This window comes from Glossina fuscipes, unplaced genomic scaffold (genome assembly GCF_014805625.2).
Source record: "Glossina fuscipes isolate IAEA_lab_2018 unplaced genomic scaffold, Yale_Gfus_2 90, whole genome shotgun sequence".
Lineage (NCBI taxonomy): Eukaryota > Metazoa > Arthropoda > Insecta > Diptera > Glossinidae > Glossina > Glossina fuscipes.
The window spans coordinates 1,302,933-1,325,528 of NW_023998444.1; the positions used below are offsets into that span (position 1 = coordinate 1,302,933).

The 22,596-nt window shown below is 33.0% G+C and overlaps 2 protein-coding genes across 2 annotated transcripts in view; one reads left to right on the forward strand and one right to left on the reverse strand.

Moving 5' to 3' along the window:
- Window positions 1–19,339: 19,339 nt before the first annotated feature.
- On the reverse strand, window positions 19,340–20,611 carry LOC119638561 (protein CLP1 homolog). Its single transcript, XM_038035429.1, has one exon. It carries the CDS (start codon window positions 20,609–20,611, stop codon window positions 19,340–19,342), a length of 1,272 nt encoding a protein of 423 aa, XP_037891357.1.
- Window positions 20,612–21,438: 827 nt separating this feature from the next.
- The window catches only part of LOC119638562 (DNA replication licensing factor REC), a 21,312-nt gene continuing 20,154 nt past the window's right edge, over window positions 21,439–22,596 (forward strand). The window contains exon 1 of the mRNA XM_038035430.1: window positions 21,439–21,445. Within this exon, the coding sequence (XP_037891358.1) occupies window positions 21,439–21,445 (7 nt within the window). The remainder of the gene's footprint in view (window positions 21,446–22,596) is intronic.

The following is a 22,596-nucleotide window of genomic DNA, read 5'->3' on the forward strand; positions in this document are numbered from 1 at the left end:
ATTGTGTCTATCATCCTTGCTCTGTTCGCTGTCCTCTCTCTGCTTAATATTTTCACTCTGTTTTATATCCTCATTCTGCTTATTATTCTTACTTTTCTCAATATCTTCACACTCCCCAATATCATTTCTCTTCTTAATATTTTGTTTCTGCTTAACACAATCACACTGTGCTTACGACTGCTGCTCTGTTCAAAACCTCCCAGTCTGCATAATACTTTTGCTCTATCAAATACTCTTACTCCGTTTAATACCCCGACTGCGCTTGCCATGCCTACTATTTTGCATGTTACTTTCAATCTATTTATTATTTTCGTGCTGCTTAATATCTTTAGATCGCAACTCGCTCATTTCTGTCCACTTTCGTTAAGAGTCGCAATCTGCGCCCATTGGAAATGTAGTAAAGAAACTAAGTAAGTAGAACTTTTTGCTTAGGTGATGGGTATAAAAATTTATCCTATGTTTTGGTATGAATGTCGAGTTCGATTTAGACATCCATCATGAAATGTCTGTTTGTTGACGATGCTGTCAAAAAAAAAAAAACACAAAAACTCTTTGACGAACTTGAATAAAAACAATAAGAACTAAAAGAGAAACAATATGGAAATGGTCAACTAATGCATACACATGCACGGATGCTTGCTATACATATATATATATATATGTATATCAATCTATCTTTACACATGCATATATATCCATTTGCACAGATACACATATATATATATATATATATATATATATACAATCATGCACAAAAGTTGGAAACACCTACAGTTTGTTTCGTAACACGGCCGACTGTAACCTAATCGTAAAGAAAACCTCAAATATAATAAAGAAAACCATTTATTTTTTTATGGAGAGGAAAGAACTGAAGCATGTAACCGTCAAAGAATAAGAACGGAAAGCACTACAAAATATTTGACTGTTTTGCTAGAATATCGGTTTAATGTTTGAATCGCATCGCTTATATGCAAAAACAAAAGCGAGAAGCAAAGGAGAATAGGAGAAGAAATAAATAAATAAAAAATTACGAGCTTTGTTTGTTTTGTAAACTTAAGATTGGTTGAAAGAGAAAATATAAACAAATTCCAAGAATTCTTTGCTTTTTTTTTTTTTTTTTTTTTAATTTTATGCAGAAAACCAAAAAGATTAAACCTTCAATACAATATAAGCCAATGACATCATTTCGATTCATTTTGTTTACACACTATTTTCACAAACTATATTAAGAAATGAAAAGAAAAGCTTATGTGGGCGAGGGAGGAGTAGTTAAAAATTTTTACTGAGGAGAAAATTGTTAATGAGCTCTAAAGAACGTGCTTGACCTTTTAAAACAGTCATCCAAGTTTAGTCTGAAATGTCAGCGATCATGAGCGCTTATTCAAATAGCATCAAATAGCAGACAACATCGTTTGCTCATTTTCATCTTATGTTAGTAGAGTAGAGTAGATTGCTGGTAGAGAAGCAGTGAAAAAAGCAGCTTATGATATATAAGTAAAATGACAGTTAACAACAAACAACATGCAGCGACAACAATGTACACAGTAACGGCTAACCGATCAATACCGAATTAATAATTAAGGGAGCAGCAATGACAGTCAATAACAATTAACAACAAAAATAGTTACAATGCCATAATCGCTGTCACATTGAAGCGAAAGGAAGCAATGAAAGATCTTGGTCATATACGAATCGAATTAAGGTCTTGTCAAAGTAGATCAATTGTTAGTGACATGACTTTGTCAAGAGAAAAGAAAAAATTATTTTCGAATCATTACGAATCGCGATCTTATTTAGAAGAGATCGATCAAGTTTATCTATAGCCTCGCGTGTGAAGATCGATTAAACTTCATTCGAGTGTTTGAAGTATACAAAGATCAACGCTTCTGCAGTACAGAGTTGGTAATGCGAAGACCGGTTTCTAATAAGGAACTAATGAACTAGTTTTGAAACGGGGAGCAAAAGGATTCCAAGTAACGCCACCAAGCGCTTATTGGCTCTGAATATAAAAAATAATCTTTTAATAGGAAATTAATAATGTAATCTTGGACAGATGATCAGCAGTTGCGCATAAGCCGCTCTTGTCATGATCCTAAAGTAAAGGTCAATAATTCTTTACTAGCGAATGAATGACATGATATTGGAGCTAAGATTAACAGATTCGAATAAGCATTGCTTGTAACGACCTTGTAGCAAAGACCGATAATTCTTTAATAGCGAATGAATGGCATGATCTTGGAGCTAAGACTAACAGTTTCGCGTAAGCAATTCTTGCTACGATCCTGAAATAAAATTAATCCTTTTTTAGTAGCAAATTAATGACTTAATCTTGGAAACAAGGTTAAGGCTTTCGAACAAGCAGCTCTTACCATGGTCTCAATGTAGAGGCCAATAATTTTTTAAGAGAAAATTAATGGTTCAATCTTGGAACGAACATTAGTGGTGTCGAACAAGCAACTCTTGTCATCGTCTTAATGTAGCGGCCAATAATTCTTTAATAGTAAACGAACAACATGATCTTGGAACTGAGATCAGTAGTTTCGAATAAACTTTCAAAGAAACAGTAACGTAAAGTAATCTTGAAACCAACATGAGTGGTGTCGAACAAGCAACTCTTGTCATAGTCTTAATGTAGCGGCCAATCATTCTTTAAAAGCGAGGGAATGACATGATCTTGGAGTGAAGAGCAGTAGTTTCGAATAAGCAGTTCTTGTAACGACCTTGTAGTAAAGGTCTATAATTCTTTAATAAAGAATGAATGACATGATCTTGGAACTAAGATTAGCAATTTCAAGTAATCAATTCGATAATCAATAACGACCTTGTAATAAAGGCTTGTAATTTTTTTTAGTAGAAGATTAATGACGTTATCTTGGAACGAAGATCAATAATTTTGCAATGGGTAATTGAACCAGGGAATTAACGACTTGATCTGAACGTAGTGATCTTAAAGTGAAGACTTATAACTTTTAGTAGAGACTGGGAATGAAGATCAATGATTATGTGTCAAGCAATGATTGACACGATTGATATTGATGTGATCAAATTAATAAGCTCAAACATAAGGAGCTAAGTTAATATCCGAGCAGTGACCACCAAAAAAAACAAACCAAACAAGAACAAGAAAACCGGGTCACAAGTACAGCTACAGCAGCAACGGTATCAATAAAGGAAATAATTTGCTTTTTGTTTACTTTTGTTTTAAGAGAAGGGATTTCTTCCTATTGCAAATGAGGATACCAGGTGAGATCGTCTCTCCGTTTTGAATGCTTCATAAATGATCTATAATTAAGTCTTACGAAATACTAAACCGATAACTTAGATAGGTAGCAGTAAAAAAAAAAAAACCTACTTCGAATATGATTTAAACGAAAATAATAAATACATGGATGAAACACTTTTGAAAGCTAAATGTTTCACATGAGCTAACTTTTAATTTTAAATAAAGTTTATGATGAAAATTTTTTACAATTGCTTTCATTTACTTATTTTTATCGTTTGGTATTTTTTTTTAAATGTTAGTAGCAGCAATTGATCATTCGACGTACGCGTTGTCGCGTTATTGGTCATTGAAAATATTTTAGCAATTATTTGGTAAATATAATCGTTAACTCTTTTGGATGTTGTATGTTGGATGTTATTGATGTTGTTGTTATTGTTGTTGTTATTGTTGTTGTTGTTTTCCTCTCAAAATTAACAATAAATTGTTTTTCTTTCCTTTATTTAACATATCTTACTTTTACTTTTATATGGAACTGGTTTAATGGCCAAAACTGATACATGCACTTGCGCATTATGTCGGGTGCTTATGAAAGCATGACATCAGCGTATGTAAGTTTATATATGCATGCATATATGTGTGTTATGCACTTCTTTAAAATTATACAATATGTACACAGGCACATGTGTACATGTACATATATTCACAATTCAAGCGATTGTCAATCAAAAGGTTGCTGATAGCTAGAAACTTTTACTTGATCGGGTTTTTAAAATTACATTATTTAAATAGCTAATGACTGAATCAATGTCAGTAAATTGCTTTTACTTTTTTTTTTTATTTATTTATTTATTTATTTTTTTTATTTATTTTTTTTTTTGATTAGCAAATTTATTTTCTACATAGTTTTTTTAAAAGTTATTTTGATCTATTTACAAATCACACGAACTTTTTCATAATTTAAAAATGAAAAAAAAAAAACAGTAAGTCCGCCCATGCGCTAAGCCGCCTATAGTAAGTGTACATCAGGTTTTTGGAGATATTTTTACAAAATTTGATATGAAAATCTACCATCTCAGGTAAAGACGCGTATACGCTGATCTAAAAAATATAAGCAATAGCGATGTTTCCTATACATTTAAGGCGGCATGGGTCATAAAGTAGCTAAGAGAGAGGTAGGTTGAGAGCTATGTGATATTCTGATCAAAAAAATACAAGCAATAACGATGTTTCCTATACGTTTAAGCCAGCGAGGGTCATAAAGTAGCTAAGACAGAAGTAGAGTGTAGTCGCATGTGCCTCTAGGATAAAAGTTGTGCCTTCATCAGCCGAGTGCTTATTTTAGATACGACCCGATACCAATCGTAATTAACGCATGATCTGCTGCACTGAGGATTGAAGCCGAGTGCGCGTGAATGCGGCTTAATAGTCGCTCATATCAACTCCTTAACTATATAGGATTAAGGTAAACATGGACAAACCAAAAATTTATAAATACAATATTTTTTATGATATGCGAGCCGGAGTGCCTTAGAACGATATTTTTCTATGGCACTAGAAGATATTTGGTTATGTTGGGCATGGTTATGTCCACTACCGATTTAGGTAGATTCTGCCAAGGAATGAGTGAGAAGTCCCATCATATTCTATGTGAATGTGAAGTCATTTGCAAAATAAGTCATCATGTATTTGGCGAACATTTCGTAACACCGGGCACGGTATGGTGGTCTCAACCAATTAAGGTGGCGGGAATCATAAAACTAGATTGCTAGTGGCATAGGCGCGTACAATAGATGTTCTATGTTGCGGTATGGATTGCCCATGCAATTAATAACAATAAATCAGTAAGTTGGAAATAGAACCACCCAAGGTCGGAGTGCCTGGTCTGTCAACTGGTTTAGTTTTCTCAACTACCTATAAGGTCTTAGGAGGAGCAATTTTGGTTCTCACGCCCACGACTGCACGTGTTTTGACCTCCTGTTCTGAAAGAAAAAATTCATTCTGGTTGGATGTAGGTCTTGATAAGGAAATTCTAAGCTGTTTCGCATAATAGATGACACCAAGTATTGTAGTCCCTAGTGGCGGACACTAACAATGAAAAAGGATATAAAAACAACAATAGAATTCAAACAAATCCGTAAACTCAATAATAGTTTTTTCGATTTTTGAAGAGAGTTCAATAACTTGGCGCGAGCAGGAGTGCCGCTAGGGTGAATGTGAATGTGGGAAAGTTTTAGGTTATTGGTAATTAACACAAACCGTTAAAACATTCACTTCGCTTGAAAATGGCACGTTGTGCATATCGAAAGAAACTATTTGTCCGCCAAGGGCCAAAATTCAAGAGATCAATAACATAACGATATTAACACTTTTTACTGACTCTTGTTTTCTTAATTCGTTTCATTCATTTTTGTTTATTTTTAACATATTTTTTTGAATAAGTTTTTAACTAAATACTTTTACGTAAATTATCATTTCATCGCAATTTGTTTTTTCTTCGGTTAATCGAAAGATTAGTCATAATATTTAACAAACATCGCTAGGCTTACGAATGCGTATACAATTAGCTATAGACATATGTAAATGCATATATGTGAAAGGCCTTTTAGGCACTGCCTGTAGGCCTGCCTGTGTTTGCGCATAACTCGGAAATATCTTTCAATTAATTGAAAGATGGAAATATACGTAAATAAAACGTTACTTCCATTACTTAGCAGCAGCAGCAGCAGCAACCGTTTTTTCTTTCATTTTTGGCTTTTGTTTAAGTTTTAATTACTTATTATTATATATATATATATACATATGCATAGATACGTTGTCACTGCCTGTGTGTATAAATGATATAATAGAGTGGTGTCTATTACAGGCGATTGCTAAAAGAGAAAAAATTTGTTACATATTTTTTTTAGTTTTCTGTTATTTGTCTTTTCTTTTTTTTTCTTTTTTTTTTTTGTTGACAACTTTTGCAAAACTTATTTGTTTTTGTCTGCGACTATGTGGAATTTGCTATAAACAGTAAAATCTGTAAAGTTTGTTGACATTTTCTTAGTGCCTTGATAAGTAAAACGAGAAGTGTGATAAATACGAGTAGGTGTGTCGCCTCTCATACCTAAAGATATAAAGATAAATATATATATATATATATATATATATATATATATATATATATATGTGTATATATATATGTGTGTGTATATATATATATATGTATAAACGAAGTAAGATGCAAAGAGTATTCACAATTGTTAACGTCTTCTTTATTATTTAATAATAAAGAAAATAAAACAAAAAATGCAAAAGCAGCATCAACAACACATTGGAAAATGATATTTATTCATTTATGTATTCATGATTATTAATGAAAGCGAAAGTTTTATAGGAAGCTGAACGTGTGTCGACAAAACATAAACAAACATAAAGGGAAACGAAAGGTATTAAATTTAAAAAAATTGAAAAGAAAAAAGAATAATCGATCATTTCAAACAATCGATATTAGATATCTTATCTCTTTTTGCCAGCATTGGTATTGCTGATCCTATAGATAGCTACGCGATATACAAATTATGGTACAAGAATATATTGAGTTTGTGCGGATATGTACAACATCTAGAAGAACTTGATGGAGTATTTCCACCTTTTATTATACCGATCGGTTCAGAAAGTGAGTGTCTGTCCGTACTGTATTCTTAGGTCTCAATTTTTAAAATATTTTGAAATTTACTATATCGTTGAGTTTTGGCCTATGCATGAAGGTTATTGAAACTGCCTCGAATTGAACCATCCATTTAACTTTATTCTTAAAAAGCGTTACTTGACTAATTATATTAAGCTAAGTGGTACAGAGTATCTAATGGTGAGCCGTGGCTCACTATATGTTTGTTGCTATAATAATATATTGAAGAAAAAAAATCATAAATTTTCGTTATTTATAAATCCAAGGTAACACCTTTTGATACATTCATAGTGAAGATTTGTTCCAGATGAATCCGTGAATCTATGCAATATTTACTTTTTTAATTTAGTTAAAGTAAAGGACGGCTCGACCATATGTCAAATTACATACGATTGGCAACAATTTTTAGACGATTATCTAAAACAAAAACAGTATTTACTTATTCTGTGTTATTTATATGCGGTCTTGTAATACTTACCCTAAGGTGTACTTTGAAATGTTAGGTAAAATAAAGAGTTGCCCGCACGTATGTATTTCAAATTACTGATTATAGTTGGCAGCACTTTCTAGACAATTATGTAAACTGAAAACAGTATTTACTTATTTTGTCTTATTCATATGCGGTGTTTCAATGCCTACCCTAGCTAATATATAGTATTTAAGTATTAAGCAAATTAAAGACGTCCGCACTTGCATAGATTTCATTATGAAACAGGTGGCAGCATTTTTTAGACGATTACCTATACTAAAAATAGTGCTTACTTACTTTGATTTAAATGTATGCCTACCCTTACCTACTATGTGATATTTGATTTAGTCACTCGATCTATCATATCACGATGAGAGTGATGAGCAAAAGTTCTACACCAACGAAGACGAACTAATGATCGTAGCTATCACAACAGATACAGTCCAGCATTTTTACAGAGCTAAGTAGTAATATATTAAGGCTTATGTTACTACATCTATAACGGTCAATAACTCTGGCAAAGACATCTAAGTCGACCTCTTTATTTAGGCCCATCAAATATATAAAAACCGTGAATATTTAAAAGCCTTCATGTAAGCTGTTAACTAATTGCAACGGTTAGGAAAATTATACTCGGTTGTAACCGTATCTCTTATGCCCTCAATCCTTCTCGCATTTTCGAAGGTAGGGAAGAAAAAAATGAAAATAAAGATTCTACTATGGACTGTGGACGTGTCAGATCTTTCCATTCTTGCGCAGGCTCAATGGTAACAATTTTAGAGTGCACATGGAGATTTTTACCCGTTGTAGTTTATGAGTAACGAGCGAAAAGAGTTTTTATTGTAACGTCGGCGTGCTCTTTAGCCGATTTTGCCTACTTTCGGTACCAACTTATCTATTAGTAGGTGCAGTAAGTTTACAAAATTTGCAGACGATGTCTTGGTTTTAGCGATGGGAAGAATGCTTATCACACACATCCATGCATACAATCACATGAACACGTCGTATTAGTTATGTATTAGTTATGTATTTAGAACTTGTTTAAAAGCATACCTAAACCAAGGGATCTACAATCAGACATAAGTAAATTCATTCAGAATTTTATAATAATAAAGAGTACATAGCTCTGATGCCTTCTTTACAAGTTCAACTAACATGATCGAATTAGTAAATTGTCACTCTACCTTAATGTGTAGCCATTGTAGAAGCAAAGAACTCAAACTAATTAACGTAATTGAAAGTAAAAATTTTATCTACGGCTATTATCTTAGGCTATTAGAACTTGAAGAAAAGCTTTTAAATATAAACGAAAGTTAATTTGTTATTAGTTATCAGTAATTGCTAGGGCACACACGAACACAAACACACTCACACACACACAACTCCCAATTAAAGTTTAATCAAATTATCTCGACTATGACGATAATGATTAAATGCAAACGTGTCGAACGAGAGCTAGACAAATGCTGTTATGTTTATATGTTTATAATAGAAGTTAACAAATGATTGTTCTGAGAGACGGGATTGTTAATAACCTTTATTAAAAGTAGAGAAAATTTAATGACTCTACTAATACAAGATAATACTTTTCCTATTAGTTTCTTTCAACTATGCTTTACTTGTGCATGTATTTGTGTGTTAACGCATTATTGTGCCTCTGCACTATTTATATCTGATTAAATCTGACTAATACTCATTTTTTTCATTCTCTGTTGTTGTTTTTTTTTTTTTTTATAAGATTTAAGATTAATTAATAATAACGATATGAAATGTTTAATGTTATTATTGTGAACGAATTAAATAAAGCAAGTTTATCGCTTAAGTCTTTTGTTTTCAACGAACTTGTTTCGTTCTTGTTGTTGCGTTTTTTTTTTTTTTCTTCTTATAAATGAAATAACTGGGTTTTTCTAAAATGAGCAAAAAAAAATAAATAAATAAATAAAAAAATTTAGTAAAGGAGGGAAAAAATCAATAAATAACTAAGTAAATTGCGGTTAAGAATCTAAAACAAGTAGAAAAGTTTATAAGTCTTACAGAGAATCAAAGTTACGCATCGCCTACAAAGACTATATGAGAATTAGGTGAATGAATGAATTCTATTGAGTCTTCAGAAAAAGTTTAATTTTCTAATATATAAATTCATCGTTCATTTCAGATACCATGGCATGGACTAAAGTCAATAGGTTTGTGTGACAAATAAAAAACGTAAGGCTTTTGAAAAGTAAAGTCATTCTACTCCGTAACCCATTTGGTCCCAAGCTATATTAAGTTCGTGTAACTCCAGGTAGGGCTTAATAGAGACCCACTTCGTCTCCGACCGCCTGTTCGGCTTGTTTTCTTGGGGGCAATTTTTGACATATCTTGATGGAGTTCCGTATGCTAAAGTGTTTTTGCCCAAGGACAGAGAATATCGAAAATGGTTCGTATGTTGGATTAGGGCATTACAGCTTACACTTGACGACTTGACTAAGACGACTTGCATGTTGATAACAAGTTATTTTAATATTCGAGCCCCTAGATGTAGATATGTGATGTGATATGTTATATATATGTATATATATTTTTAGGCAAACCACGCCCCTTTTTTTCATGTATGATGTATGACATCACAATTAAAGCCTATTCGCGAGCTTTAAATTCTCTATTTTAACTAATGGCGATTTTCATAGTGGCTTCACGATGTGGGCAGACGTACAGATTGATTGCCAAATTACACTATCCATAAGAGAAGCACAAAACCTTAAGTTCTACATTGTGATTCTTTCCACAAATTAAGTTCTACATTGGTGCCTGTGGCCACCATACGATTGACAAGACCTATATTAAAGCTTTGCTCAGAAAATAATAAAATTATTATATACTTAATGATAAGATAAAATTAATATATCCTTAACCTATAATTGTTAGCTTTAACAAGTTCACTAAGTATCGATGTTAATCTATATAAAGACTAACGAGAAACCACTTAAACCAACCGGCTTATTTAAAATAATATTAAAATTCTAAGAGTAATATTATATACACATACAATGTTTTTAGATAAAGTGAGAGATATTTTTGCGTATTATAAGTAAACTTGTGCAAATAATCCGCGAGTGGTTCTAAACACTATTAAGAAGCGAACACAAATCGCAAAACCAATTGCAAGCAATATGATCCATAAGAAAAAAGTTGTCTACCTTCAAAACTCATGTTGACAATCGTGTCGTTATTTTACACATAGCACAACACACAACTATTGCTTTAATTCGCAATATTATACGAAGAAGAAATAGAAGAAATAAATAAACTGCACAATGTTTTTTTTTTTTTTTTTTTTATATATATATATATGTTTTTAAATGTTAGAAATCATTGTAAAATTTACCAAAGAACAGAGGAATTTATAGGTGGTAGTGGAATTCTATTTTGAAATATCACGTTATGATTAAGCATTTTGTTATGTATAGGTACGTAACGTTTTCAGCGTTTATATGAACTGAGAGATAAAGTAAAACAAAATATATTGTATTTTTTTTTTCCTTTTTTTTTTTTTGTCTTTTGTTTTCTATAACTCAAGCCTACACACACACACATATAGGCTGAACAGCGTCATTCGGTACGTTATGCATTTCGATTTTTGAACAGCTGTACAGGCAATTATTTGCGGTATTTGTTGCAACCAATTCAACTAGAAATTGTTGTCAAATCTTAAAAGAATTTACCTTCGCTCTAAGCTAACAGCATAAATAAAAAAAAAAAAAAAAAAAAAAAAAACAACGACTTTTTTAATAAGAAAAATAATTAACAACGTTTCGTATGTGCTTAAATACTGCGATCAAAAAAGAAAGATCAGTATTGAAATTAAATTACGCGAGTATATCGAATATCAGGATTAGTCTATGACAGAAATCGGTGCCAAATTTCACATTATAAATGCCATTAGTGTTTCAGCTGCGCTTGAGAGGAAAAATATTTTTTCCAATTTTTAAAATGTGTGTTTAAGAAAATGAGTTCTGATCAATCGATCATAAAACACATTACAGCAAGAGATAAGATTTAAATGTAGACATTCAATCTGGAAACAACCGACCAGTCGAGCGAATGAGGCAAGACCGCAAAAGCTGCGGCAATTTCGCTCAAGAACCAAAGGCGATGTTAACAGTTTTCTTTGATTGTGCGTGTGTGTGTGTGTGAAATCCTATGAATTCCTTTCACTCAAGTACACAGTCGATGAAAGGATAACACTTAACGATTTAACACATATCTACTAGGTTGCGGCCATCCCCCTCGTAGTTTCTTTTTTTTCCACTTCTTCCTGGTCATCGGGGTGTTACAAATGTATTTGATTTTATATGAGGATTACTTTGAAGGCAACGAAATAGATTTAAAGAAGAAAAATGAGATTGATCTTCCTTCCTGGACATAGTAATATTTTCACCAACATGGATTCATTTTATCCACAATCTCTATGGAATCGTTATAGTCGCAATTAATAATTATAGTAAGGATTATTATTATACAAATGAATTAATTAATAATTGTTCTTATTATACAATAAATTAAACTAAAGTAACTAACATGTAACGTGAGTCAATAAAGACTCCGCTTTACCTGCATATTCTAGGTATATTTTTCATAGAATATTTTCACTGAAATTTGTTGAAACCATTGGTGAATATAAAATTTAAAATTTTTTAATCCAAAATAAACGAGCAAAGGAAAATAAAATGTATTTTCTTTCTACCTAGTGTTTAATTTTTCTCGTGCCTATACACTTACATTTATAACATAGCGCATATTCATTTACAGGTATATAAATCTATATGACTTTGGCTTATAATCGTTTGGCACAGTGTAACAGTTCAACAGAAGTTCTCCCATATGATGATGATGATGATAGTGAGGGTAAAAGGACAAATGTTTAAACAGCTGCTAATTAACAGTACCCTTACTGTTATTGATCAGAGAAACGCGAAAAATCGCCGAGATTTTCCAAACTGCAATTTTGAAAGTCTCATTATTTAGTTGTCTCCGGTTTTACGTTCTAAAGGTTTAGTGTATTGTATCACTGCAACAATGCATGACAAAAATGAAATTTTATGGATTCAGCGTTTAAGTCAACGAGTGACGAGTGTTTTTAAGTGAAAGAAGAATTTTGAATTTTAAATTCGGGGTAATTATCTTTTTCGTACAAAATAAATCCAGTCTTAAAACAATTACTTCCATTCAACGGAATACAGGTAAGTTCTAATGAACTGTGAGTCTTTAGTCTTTTTGAACAACGAAGCAAACATTCTCTCAAATTGACTGAAATAATAATTAAGTAAGTTGGACACTTTGCACTAAAGACATTAATGGTCTACGTGCACTTAATGCACTTAAGAAGTTTTCTCTGAAAGTTATTTCAGAAAGGCTTAGATGAATGACTCCATTTGAAACACTCCCCAACAACACATATCGCGCTGGAGCATCCCAAACACGACATGTACAAGTCTACTCGGATCAGAGGAATAAAATTTGATCATGTAGCGAGAGATTCGTCTTCGCCTGCCTGTCTTCCGCAGATTTCTTAAAGCAATATTGAACTTATTCCTAGCTTTCTTCTTGCTATCTTCGCTAAGCTAAATTCGAAAACAGTCTTAGCTAATCTACAGATACGATCATAAGAGAAGAAAAAATTAGAAATCTATTGCTTCGTTCACTTCTCTCATATCTTGTTATAGTCATGTTAAGGATAAATGTTTTTCCACAAAAAAACACAAAGCCCTTGGATAATCAAGCTATAACAAAAACCAATAGGACTGACTATTCCAGGTGTCCCCATTCATATACCCATAGAACGATCATAAGTTAGAGCCCCTAAGGCATTTCGACTTTTACATCCTTTACATTCTATCGTTGTAACCTAGAATACGTAAGCCAATGATTTTTTGCATTTCCCTTATTATCGCTGACCTTAATAGTTGGACATTGCTCGTGCCAGCATAAAATCCGCTTTGCTAGGTTCTTCGTTAACAATATGTCAAATCCTGTTCATTCCAGCTGAGTAATAAAATCCCTAAAGAGGGAAAAACCAAATGCACATTCGCAACGCGCCATGCAGCTACCGGCCGATGAAAACTATTACCAGAAAATAAGGTTAACGAATTAAAAATCAAGCTATAAAATTAGGTACTAGGAATATGCTGGTAAAAGAAAAGTATATGAATAGAATACTTGTGGAAGGGACAGCAGTAGAAAAAGAATACTTGGGTTGAGCAGTCGAAAGTATTGCCAAAAGTAAATTGTGAATAATCGTACATTCAAGGGATATAATTGTAAATAAAAGAACTTTGAAGTGTACTTCCCTTGAACAAAATATCCACGGTCCAGTGATACGGACTGTATCTTAGAAAAGCGAATTTTATAACAATACCTTAGATTATTGCATTAGACTATATGCAATATATATAACTGCAGCTTATTAGGCAAGTTGTTCATTTCTATGCGATATCCGAGGGATTGCGTGTGGACACTTAACAAAGGTTGCTTTGATTTGTTTAATATTTTAGAAAAATTCTTCTTTTCTTTACAGAACGAATATTGACTTAACCTAAAATTTTTTTACATTCTGGCTTGGATACACGTCGCAGTTACTTTCAATAACGTTGCTCGCTACAATTGCCAAAATTCTGTTTCCTCACGTGTTTTATGAAGTGTGTTGTGTTAATTGTTTAGCTATGGCTTGTGGACTGATATTAATTCTTACCGCTTACGTATGTTTATGTTATATCTTGAGATGTTTATTATGTCCAAAGACGAAATAAGATCAAGGGAGAGGCCGCGCTCGCAAGCAAATGCTGAGCAGCCTAGAGAGGAGATACAAAACTCTATTATCACAGTCTTACGATATACTCATCAACAACTCAGTTACGCTAATGGTTTACATATGGTTTAATAGATGGAAATTTTTACCTGAACGCTTGCCTTTGTAAAATATATTAAATTTATAATGCTGTTTGACTACATTGGGTATTTTTCACTTTTGAAATTCTTTCGAGGTCAGAGAACAGTCTGTAGTAAGTCGAATGTTCACTCACATGGATACCAATGATCAAAGAATTCCTTCTTTCATTTTATTGTTCATTTTAATAAATTCCATATGAAATTATTATAAGCATAGGGCAAGACAAGCACTTAGTTAGGGTACCATAACAATCGGTGTTACTCGCTCATCATTTTTTACTCATCTAAAAAAATTCCCTTTTACTTTGAAAAATTCTGAATAAACCCGAAAACTTCTTTCTCATGCTTATGAATAAATAAATCTTATACCTGAGCTCTAGACTATGAGTGAGTCATTAATATTTGTTTTTTTTTGGTTCCTCACCAACAAACTGAATATATGCACATTATAAATTCAAATCATAAGCAAATGAAACAAAAATTCAAGAATCCCCCGCTTTACGTTCAAGGCCATTGAAAGAGTGCGTGAATGAACTATAAATAATCTCGAAACATCAATGACGAAATGTTTGACATAAATAAAATTTTGCTTCGAGTTTGTGTTATTCAATGAAAATGAAAAAAAAAAAAAAAATTAATTAACAAAGTTAACAAACTGTAAAAACATTTATAAACGTAAGTATGACAGGAATTTCAAGAAATTGTCATTATTTTGCATTTTACAAAAACAAAAATGAGAAAAAAGCCAATATCCTATTAATCGCCTATAGGAGTTTCATACAAGACACAAGCGTATATATATACTTAATTCCAAGATGTTTAATGACACCGGAACCGATAGCCACCCTCTTCCTGCTGTATGCATCAATTAGCGGGATCTTACATTTTGAAGCACCAGAATGGAAGAAATGGCTGTAGACCGTTCTCCCCTCTCTTTATTTGGCGATGCCAATGTGTGTTTCAAAATTTTATTATTGACGGCACTTCCAACCGCGAAATTTCAAAGGGCTGCTCCCTTCACTTAAGAAATTTGCAAGAAGCCGGGTACGAATTCTAGCCAAGCTACGTGCACCTGAAGTTACCTGAAGATTACGGACCCATGTGGTCCTAATCTATACTATATGTGGCTTAAACTCATTGCTTTCTTTGGATTATTCACACATCCCGGAGCGTCATTCAATTACCTTCCCATAAGTTTTCAATGTTTAACGGGAAGCATTGGCAAAGTTTTATCTTCGATAAACACAATGAATTTCTAACCCCGGCGAGGAAGCTGCTCGTCCTGCTTAAACAAAACTACGCTTAAGAGATTAAGATCTTTTTCATCCATTATCATATGCGTCACTTACAGTTGTAAAGCGATGTGTACTCATCTAATCCTTATCAATGAAGAAGTAAAAAGTTTACCGTAGAGCAATGCCCAACGTGAAATACCCTACATTGCTTCGTTTATTACTGTTATTCAAAATAAGGCTTTATATGGCTAGCTATCCGTACTTAACAATTTTCAATAGCGTTCGTCCTTAGGCCAGAAGCCGTCGATCTTATAGACGTCATATCTCAAAAATTACAATCTGCAAGTTAAACAAAAAAAGACAAGACGGACGAACGGACAGCTATATCGGTGTATCGAATGTCATGAAAATCTCAAAAAATACAACTTGCAGGTTGAACATAAGAAAACAAGAGGGACCGATGGACAGACAAGCTTATAAACACTTTCTGAATCAATCGTTATAATAAAAGGTAAGTCTATCTCAAGTTCATCTGTAACGCAAGTCGAGTAGGGTATAAGAATTAATGATAAAATGTAAAATCATTTTCATTGAATGAAAGTCTTGCTCAAGTTTATAAAATAATTATAATTCAATTAATAGGGAATTTCCTCTGATCAAAATACTAAAAAATTAATAATATATTCAACTAGTAATTAATGTTTCTAATCTGTTTTAGGAACGTGAACGTTACCTTAGTGAATACTAATTGAATTTCAGTCATTTCATTAACAAATGATTCACTTATGAAAACAATAATTATATGATATTTATAAGAATGACGTTAATATCTTCGAGGCGCCTATAACAGTTACTTGAATCACTTAATGTGCTTATAATAATTCTCTGTGTTCAAAAGATGAAAATTTTATCTTTAAACATACATCGCTTACTAGCTGTGTAGTTTGGCGTTCATTATATACCTAAGCTTTGTTTCAGTACGAATCGAGGAAAGTGTATTTATGAAAGGATAAATATAGCATAAGATTGTAAGCGTAACATACTCTGTAAATTGTAATATTGTCTTGTTCTTATATCTTCAAGACGTAACATAATGTATACGAAAAGTGACAAATTGTTGTAGATCAAGAAGTAATAAGACTTAGTCCATTTAAACCGGCCGATCTAAGGGGCTAAGGAGTAGGGCGTAAGATTCGCATGTTGATTTTCATGCTAATATCTTTAGAGGTTAAGAAGATAACCTTTACGTTTGCAGGATAATAAGCTAACAGCTTTACATTCAGAAAAGAAGTTGGTAAAGAAATTGCATTAAATTTTGCCTAATAGATGGAAGTTCCGTTAAATACATTGGAAGACGGTTTTGATAACAAGGTTCAACTTGTTCGAAAGAGATAGGGATTACATTAAAGACGATGCACGATCTCACTGTCCTTGCGAGTCCAGGTGTCGACTCATGAACACCTTTTTAAGAAAGTCAAGAGTGTGTTTTTCAGAGAGTTGTTAATCTTCTCGGGACAGCATAATCGATATTGATTCTTCCTATACTGAGCACGGCTTTTTTTCTTGCCCATTAGAAATTCAAGTGAAATCGTTCCGTAACATCATCTAATGTAATTTGGCCTAACTCCGGCCTCAAAAGTCAACTTTCGGAGGTGGTTTCGCTTCCATGAAGATCACCCGAAAAATTCGCTCTTTCGAAAATTTCAAAAAAACATCGACATAAGTGTACCCTACAGGAATTAATTTAAATTGAATCAGATATTAGTGCCCGGTAGGTAAGTGTTCAGTGTAAGTGTTCACTACAGCCACGGCCATACACCGATGGTGACTTGATAGTCGAGTTTCTTAACGATATACTATGCGGTAATTCGAAAATACTCGTAGTACCTCAAAAACAAATCCAACCTGAAAAAGAATTCTTTGAACGACGGACAAAAATCTAAGCTTCAGGGGCCTTCTTGCTCTCTCCCCATTTTATGAGCATAGTTGAACGAGAGGGTATAGCGTACTATAATGCGATACAAAAAACGAAATTAGTGCAGAAAGGGTAGCTGAAGTGTACATTCGGACCCATACATATCAAATCTCATTGCAATTGCCAACGAAACATTACCAGTACGTAATAAAATTTCACTTCCTCCCTTCATTATTTTGGACAAATATACCTCTTCCTGATTAAGAGCAAAATCAATATTTGATTGACGATCGAATATTTTACGACGATCTCCAAAGAATGAGTCACTTTTCTAGGCAGACGTGATCCTTTTGGCATGAAATTCGTATTCTGTCAGAAATATGGGAAAATTAGAGAATAGCTTTGTATAATTTTTGAATAAAATTTTCAATTTTATATACAACGCTCAGTGTTATTAACAAATAAACTCGATACTATGCTCAAAACGCATTTAGGATATCCAAGTAGGAAGCACTTACAAAAATTTTGTAAGATGATAACATGTGATTGCTCTTTTGTGTTAAGAGAGTTTAGCTCGGAAGTGATCTTTTTTCGAACTTGTTGATCTTCATTTGTTATCATAGATCAGTGAAGAAAATAATGAAAGCTTTGCAGCGCTAATAACGACAAGCATCGTTGCTCATATTCATAGCTTTATGGAATTTTGAAAGCATTTTCCCAGGCTTTATAAACCTGTCATAAGCTTAGTATATACTCTGGAGTGACTAGAAAATATTATTACTACGTAGGGTATATTCTAGAGAAAGAAAAAAACTTGCAAATGAAAGGTACTACAAAAAATTTATATAACAGAAGTCTGCCACCTACTTGCTTCCTTAAAGATTTACAGAAACTATAACAACTGCTAAAGAAGCTTACATCATTGAAGGCAATCAAGGGGTTATTAAAAATTCTTCGCAGTCTTCCCCGGATTTCGAGCTTCTTTTTGTAGCCTGGTGGCATTTGGTTGATGTTAAGTGTCCCAGGTATTTCCTGACATCTTCCGTTCGGGTCTTGCTTCAACAATTGAAAAATTTCATCGACTCTTTCAGCGAGTGCGAGGTGCATCTTTGACATCGAAACTTCTAGAACGGAATCGAACGAACCACTCCCGGGTACTTCGTTCACCCATAGCATTCCCACCGTACACTTTACAAATTTCTTTTTTGTAACGTTTTTACCTTTTTTTCGGTTGGTTCAACGCTAAAGAAATAAATTTAGTATTACGATATTATGGCAATATGTACATATCAAATATTCCTCTGATTGCATGAGTTTCGTAAAACTCGTTAGACAGGTATCACGCATCACAGAAGGAGAAGAAGTTTTATCATATGTTCTTCCATTAATAATGCAAAGGAAAATTTTATATTCCCAGAAATCAATTCTAATCAGATTTGAACCTCTTTTTTTAAGGTTTTGTATTCCGATTCACTCTGCGTCAGAACTTTAGCTCTTCATTAGATTTGATGGAAAGAAAACAGAAACATCGCAACGAAAGTCTTCCAAGATTCAAGTTTGTGTTATTCTACGTTCTTTCTAATTCAAACCTGTATGAGAACAGTAAATGAATCCAACTAGAGGTTTAACAGATTCGAGAGGTTGAGTGAAACGAACGTGAATCAAATAGACGTCGAAAATAAAAAAACAGAATCGAAGAGGGGGTCAATCCCACTAGCTAAATAGGTACTTCCACTCTGATTTTTACATGCCTCAAAAAAAATGTTTGCATTAGTTTCTATTTTTATTAGAAAAAAAAAAGAAGAATTTGTTAAAATAATGATTAGCAAGCATTTATTATTATACAATAGTATAAAGCTTTTATGACATTTTCCGAACTATAAGTTTTCTTTTAATCAAATCAGTTATTATCGTTTATAACTTTTACTTCAGAATATAGAACCAACTTGTTCGTTACGAAGCAAAGCTTTGGCGATATAACCTTTATAAACTCCTGTTCCATGTTCACCTCACTAACGCATACAATGCCGACTAAAGGTGTTCCTAATACATCATCTTCTGTTGATTCGGCATCACTTATATTAAGCACATGATGGATAAGAGCCGGGGTTGGGTTAATAACATTCAATTGAACTTCGTTGCTTTTCTTGGTCTTCTGTTTTTCTCCTTTCAATGGTTTACAAGAATTAATGCTATACAGCTTCAAATCAGCGAATTTAATCACAAAGGAAAAAGGGGTCAATGATAGGTTGGGTCCATAAAAATATTTGTTTATTTGCAAATTTCTAGCATTGGTGCGTGCGGTCTTATTTTCTGGGACGGCACTCCACATATTGGGTAATAGAACAACTTTCATAAATGAAGGCACGTCTTCAAGAAATTTTTGATATAAAGGCTCCTCATCCGACACAAAAATAGTATTCACTCCAAAAACTTGAGCAATTTCAATCAAATTATTGTAACCGGCGTTTTCTACCCAACCAAAAGGGTTTATAACGACACCAGAATATTTCACAGTATTCTTTGCTTTCATGGATTCCAAAGTGTTTTTTGCTACTTTTTTTATTAATGTTCGAAATAAATTGTTGTCAGATTCCGGATCAATGCTGCCGAAATGATACATTGGGGAACCTTCTTTCCAAAAGTCTATTTCTATATCAATTCGTTCAACAATACTTGTCCCGATTACTCCAGCTATTGGTATGGCGCCTCTACCTACGGTAATATTAACATATAAAGGAGTCCTAGCAGAACGGCCAGCAAGATTTAAAATTATCCGACAAAATTCACTCCGTCCCGTACCTCTACGACCGACCACCATAGCGATTGGACCGCGTTTGTCCTTCTTTTCCGCATCCATTCGCTTTTCTTCCAAGTTTTTATGGTAATTTCGATATTGACTCATTGTCGACTCTTTCGATATGTAAATAGCTTCGATTTCATCATCTAAAAATTCTACGTGCAAAACACACCCACAAGAAGTGCAAATTGTTTCATTAACATTTGTCGATAACTCGTATTTTTTGTCTTTTATTAGCTCAGCGCCAAGAACTTCAGCAGAGCCCAATATCAATGTCACGTACACTTTAACGGTTCCATCCTTTTTTTGAATGCGTAACTCGGAATCAGCTTCCAAGGTATATTTCTTAGATAATTTTAATTCTTCACTCATTTTCTGATATTTTTTTTACGTTTTGACTCTACGTTCGGGGAAGTCTCTAATTTGTTTAATAATGATATTGAAAGCTAATTAGGTCATTAATTGAACAAACTGAACTTCACAATAAGAACGACGGTATTGGAACATATGAAAATTGATGTTATTGAAGTGCCGGAATTAGTGTAATCGATTATATACGAAAGGTAAACAATTTTTATTTAAAAAAGCCAATTGTGCAATAATACGAAGCATATATGAACATTCACCCTGTTAATAGCAATTAATTAATAAAAATTATTCAATTTAAATATCAGGAACCCTCTTCGATTTCTATGCTATGCGATTTCTGTTCTATGCTTTCATAAGTAATACATTTATTTTCAGATTTTAGATAATATACCATACTTCAATCAGGCGATATCCATAACATGGCAATATAAGCAACTTACACATCGAACCTTGTTTTTATGCGGTCTTTTTCCCAATTTTGAAATAACACGGTTCAGCAATAAGAACAAATACAATGTTTTACCCGTTTCTTCTGTTCTAACATGAATCCTCGAATATTTCTTTTTAATTCTAATCTTAATAGTCTCTTACCGAAACTTATTTATCATTCTCTTGTAAATAATGCATAATACATAAATAGAAAAATGAATAAACACTTTTAAGCTCAAAACAAAAATATATAACTTTTTTCCCAAACTTTGACTTTCTTTCTTTCCACAAATTAAATTCCATCCGACAAATTCGCAAAAATATAAAAGATGCGCAGAGACTGAAAAACGTTTACATATCTTCAATTTGATCTTGATACGTAAGACGGTGCTACGATGGTCATGTCTTGTAAATCCTTATGCATTATTTCTCTGGCAGTTTGTAACACTTTCTCGTTGAATCTATTACGAAATAATTGCTCGAATTTTTTTGTAAAATTAGTTAGTGTACAATCTATTTCGGGAGGAATAAAGAGATTACATACCAATGTTTGCTCAAAACATCTTGATTTAGTGTCGGTTTATGATATTGATCCATTAAGACGGCTTTGAACTTTTCCTTAATTCTTTAAGAGAATATGAAATATTATTATCGCTCAATAATTCAACTGAAACTGGTTTCACTACCATTTGCATAAGGCAATTTTATTATGTTATTTAATTTATTACTAATTAAAATTAATTGTGAGATTCATTTGTCGGTGATTCGGCACGGCAGTTCCACGACGCAAGGGGCATCTTCCCCGTCGCCGCAAGCCTCGATAGTCGCTGGAAAGATTGGGCTGCGGCCACGGCCCATCTCTAATGAATTAAACTGAATTTTCACTCTACGCTATATGTAATATAGACATATCAATATATATATTTTTTTTTTTGTAATAAAAATGAATTGGTTTTGTTTCATCAATATGTAATACGAATTTTACTCTTTTTGCACGGTTCCTTGAGAAAATATATAGTTTTTTCAGAGAGGATTTTCAAAAGTCATGCGACATATCCGCAAATTGATTTGGTATATTTTTATTATTTTCAGATAGATGGTAGTGCTTTCATTCTTCTACATGAATTTTCAAATTTTATATTTCCAGTAAATAATGATCAATTGAGGCTCCTTTTTATGTTTCAATCCCTTTTGTTTGCAGCTGCAATATTTTAGCCATTATCTGAAAGTATACCCTTTGTGTGTGTCCAGTAAATTATATTCTATTACGTAATTCTTATAATATTCCATATTCCAATTCCATAAGTTTGATACGCGTATGGATTATGCTATTTTGTTTAAAATTTGAACTATAGAAATATAAACGCCACCCGGGATAGCCAATAGGAGGTTCAATAGCAAAATATTGAATCATTTGTTCGGCATCTTCAGGAACGGCGTAATTCTGAGGTCTCAGAAAGCTTGATGAAAAATCTCCAGCAATCCGCGGCCCCGCAGGAGTTGCATTTGGCCGCGTAGTACCCCAACCGCGACCGCGACTAGTGCCTGGAATAGTACGT

Coding starts and splice junctions, on each gene's coding strand:
- LOC119638561 (XM_038035429.1), bottom strand. CDS start 20,611: ATGAGTGAAGAATTAAAATTATCTAAGAAATATACCTTGGAAGCTGAT.